The following is a 2,759-nucleotide window of genomic DNA, read 5'->3' on the forward strand; positions in this document are numbered from 1 at the left end:
AAAATTGGACTGAACATTGAATTAGAAAAAGAAGAGGTTCAAGATTTAACTGATCAATGGGGGTTGAATAGGATGATACAATAAATGTTTAAATTATTTTAATATGATTTAAATACTATAATAATAGTGCAACAATATCACTTTTATTGATTCAAAATATAATAGTTTAATTTAAGAGATTTCATTTATGAACCATTTTACTATTATTCAAAATAAAAAATTTAATACATAAGGTTTTCTCCATTTTAATTAATTTATTTTAATTTTTTACGATTCAATTAAAATAAAAAAACTAAAAGTGATCAATATTAGAACTAGCTGGTAAAGTAAAAACTGGACATGTTCAACCTCGATTATGACAAGTTTTTTATAGAAGCAGTGTTGGGTCTAGGCTGAACCAATCAAAGAACAAGTTCATGGTTGAAATGGCCGAACCAATCAGTTTTGTCCAGTTTTTAAAACCATGCTATAAACTATGAGCCATATTCGTGTCCAGTCTGCATTATAATACAAGTAAAAAGCATTCATATCATACTATTGGCTAACTCCGAAATGTCACTCACTTTTAATTTTATTTGATAGTTGCAAGCATCATCTATATTTTGAGAGTTGTAATGTTGTATAAATTCCTAGTCTTGTAAGTTTACAAGCTATACTCTTTTACTAACAATATGTATGTATGAAGAAAACTTCCCGAATTCTGATATCAAGAGTGTGGAAAAGTTCACCATTTTGAACTTCAAATATATAGAAAATTTTTTGCATAGTAGTCTTCCATATTTCGTAAAATGCTCTTTTTTCAACTTTCTATTTTAGCATGCAAGCAATTTATTTTGATTGACAAAATTTTTATATATTTTAATTTTTTTACCTTGCATCAAGCTGACAAAATTTTCTATTATTTTCATTACATACCCAAACTTTATAATGTCAATTTCCATCAACTTCTAGTTAAACTTTCAATTTCAGAATCTTCTGCTTTTATTTAAAGCATTATTTCCATGCCTTTATAGCTTTAAGAAAAAAACATAAATAAATGCAATTTAAACTTGTATATATTGCATATATTACACACACACACACCATATTTTTAATTTCAATTTTTTGATACATATAAAAGATACCAGGATCCCTTTAACAACCATCACTTTATGTTAGTAAACTAAAAATTCAATGATTTTACGACTTTACCCTATAATGAATCAGAACATGTCCATAGTGGACACCAACAGTTGCTGAAAGGATTGCTGATATTGAACTGAAACAAAACAAAAATAAGCAAAACAAGTAAATAGCTGAAATGATAAGAAAAAACAAACAAAAAACATAAATCATTCTAATATACAAAAATATATTCAGATAAACCTTAACAAGCCCTCCGGTTCAAAGGGACCAAGGCACCAAGATGGAGCATCATCACGAAGAGGCCCCGAGTATGGAGAACTATTAGTACACGTCTGTAGTTCCAAAAGACAAGCAAGCAAATGATGCCTTGCAAAATTAACTCCAAATTTTTGTAAATTTAAAAAGGTTTAGAAGGCTGCAAATATACCTGAGATCGTATCCATACAGGCCATGAATAGAGATGGTTTATACCCCAGACTTGCCTATCAACATAACCAACTGCATTACAAGCAGGACCTAATTGTCCTCTCTTGCCACATTTGACCTGAAAATGAATCGTTAATATATTAATTTAATGGAAGATTTACATACATACCACTTAATTCCTTTGTATTTACATATCTAAGAGCTAGACTTCAATTTTACATATATTCCACCTTAGCTATGCATGAAAAATGAGTATTTCACTTTTTAAAAGTAAACATAGAGGTATTTTTTATGACATGTGAAATATTTGGGCGGTCTAAATGTAAAAAAGTAAAGTTTAGGTGTTAGATATGTAAATAAATGGGAATTGGGTAATATGTATGTGAATGCAGCTTTAAGGAAATGTGATTATCAGATTCAGAACATGCAAAGGCATGCCATGAAACATACCGTAAATGTCTTTCCACCATCTGTTTCTCCATCATTATAGACAAAGTTCCAGTCTGGAACATAAAGTGCAAATGTTGTACACATGTAGACTGAAAATGCAATGAAACCGGCCATCCTAATCAATTATAAAATTTCATATTACATAAGCACCGCAAATAGAGTTTTTCAAATGAAGCAAAGATTTTTTTTTTTTCACATATTCAAATAATTCAAGTTAAAAACCTTCTTTTTACCCCATTAGTTTCTCAATAACGAAAACAAGAAAGCTGAAAAGAAAGAGCTGTCTAGAAACTAGTTAATATATTTAGGTGTTGTTTTGGTTGCACTATTGATTCATAAAGGATTTTGGCTGAAATTAAGTTAAATCCAGTAAACAGTTTTAGAGGCTGTTTGGCTGCAATTAGGATTTAACATTAACAGGATTTTGTAAAAATCTTAAATATGTAAATCCATAAATCCGTCAAACTCCTGTATTTAGTGAACCAGCGATCTAATCCAAATGGAAGGCAAACTTGGATTTTGTAAATGTGTAAATCCACAAAACTCCCACATCTAGGTGTATGTGTGAATTTAGCAAATCCGGTGATGTATCCTATTAAAAGCACCAGCCAAACAGCCCCTTGTGTTATAGATTTCATAAATCTAGGATTTACCTGGATTTGTCCATACTGGTGGAATGATTTGAAGGTGTAGAATTTAAAGATTTAACAAGAACAAATACTTGCATCCAAATAGTAGACATGTTCAACCTCAATTAT

At 30.0% G+C, this 2,759-nt stretch overlaps 1 protein-coding gene across 1 annotated transcript; it reads right to left on the bottom strand.

The window, feature by feature from the left end:
- Positions 1–1,164: 1,164 nt before the first annotated feature.
- Positions 1,165–2,138, bottom strand: LOC110038074 (heparan-alpha-glucosaminide N-acetyltransferase-like). The gene is made up of 4 exons (XM_020742835.1): positions 2,002–2,138; positions 1,553–1,669; positions 1,366–1,457; positions 1,165–1,258 (listed from the first exon to the last, which is right to left on the bottom strand). Exons 1-4 carry the CDS (start codon positions 2,113–2,115, stop codon positions 1,180–1,182), a joined length of 402 nt encoding a protein of 133 aa, XP_020598494.1. The 5' UTR covers positions 2,116–2,138; the 3' UTR covers positions 1,165–1,179.
- Positions 2,139–2,759: the final 621 nt, after the last annotated feature.

This window comes from Phalaenopsis equestris, unplaced genomic scaffold (genome assembly GCF_001263595.1).
Source record: "Phalaenopsis equestris unplaced genomic scaffold, ASM126359v1 Scaffold230189, whole genome shotgun sequence".
NCBI lineage: Eukaryota > Viridiplantae > Streptophyta > Magnoliopsida > Asparagales > Orchidaceae > Phalaenopsis > Phalaenopsis equestris.

Excerpts from the sequence above, each read along its gene's own strand:
- LOC110038074 (XM_020742835.1), bottom strand. The coding sequence starts at position 2,115 with ATGGCCGGTTTCATTGCATTTTCAGTCTACATGTGTACAACATTTGCA. Across the intron at positions 1,670-2,001 it reads ATGGTGGAAAGACATTTACG|GTCAAATGTGGCAAGAGAGG; the intron begins GTATGTTTCATG and ends ATTCATTTTCAG. Across the intron at positions 1,259-1,365 it reads GAACCGGAGGGCTTGTTAAG|TTCAATATCAGCAATCCTTT; the intron begins GTTTATCTGAAT and ends GTTTTGTTTCAG.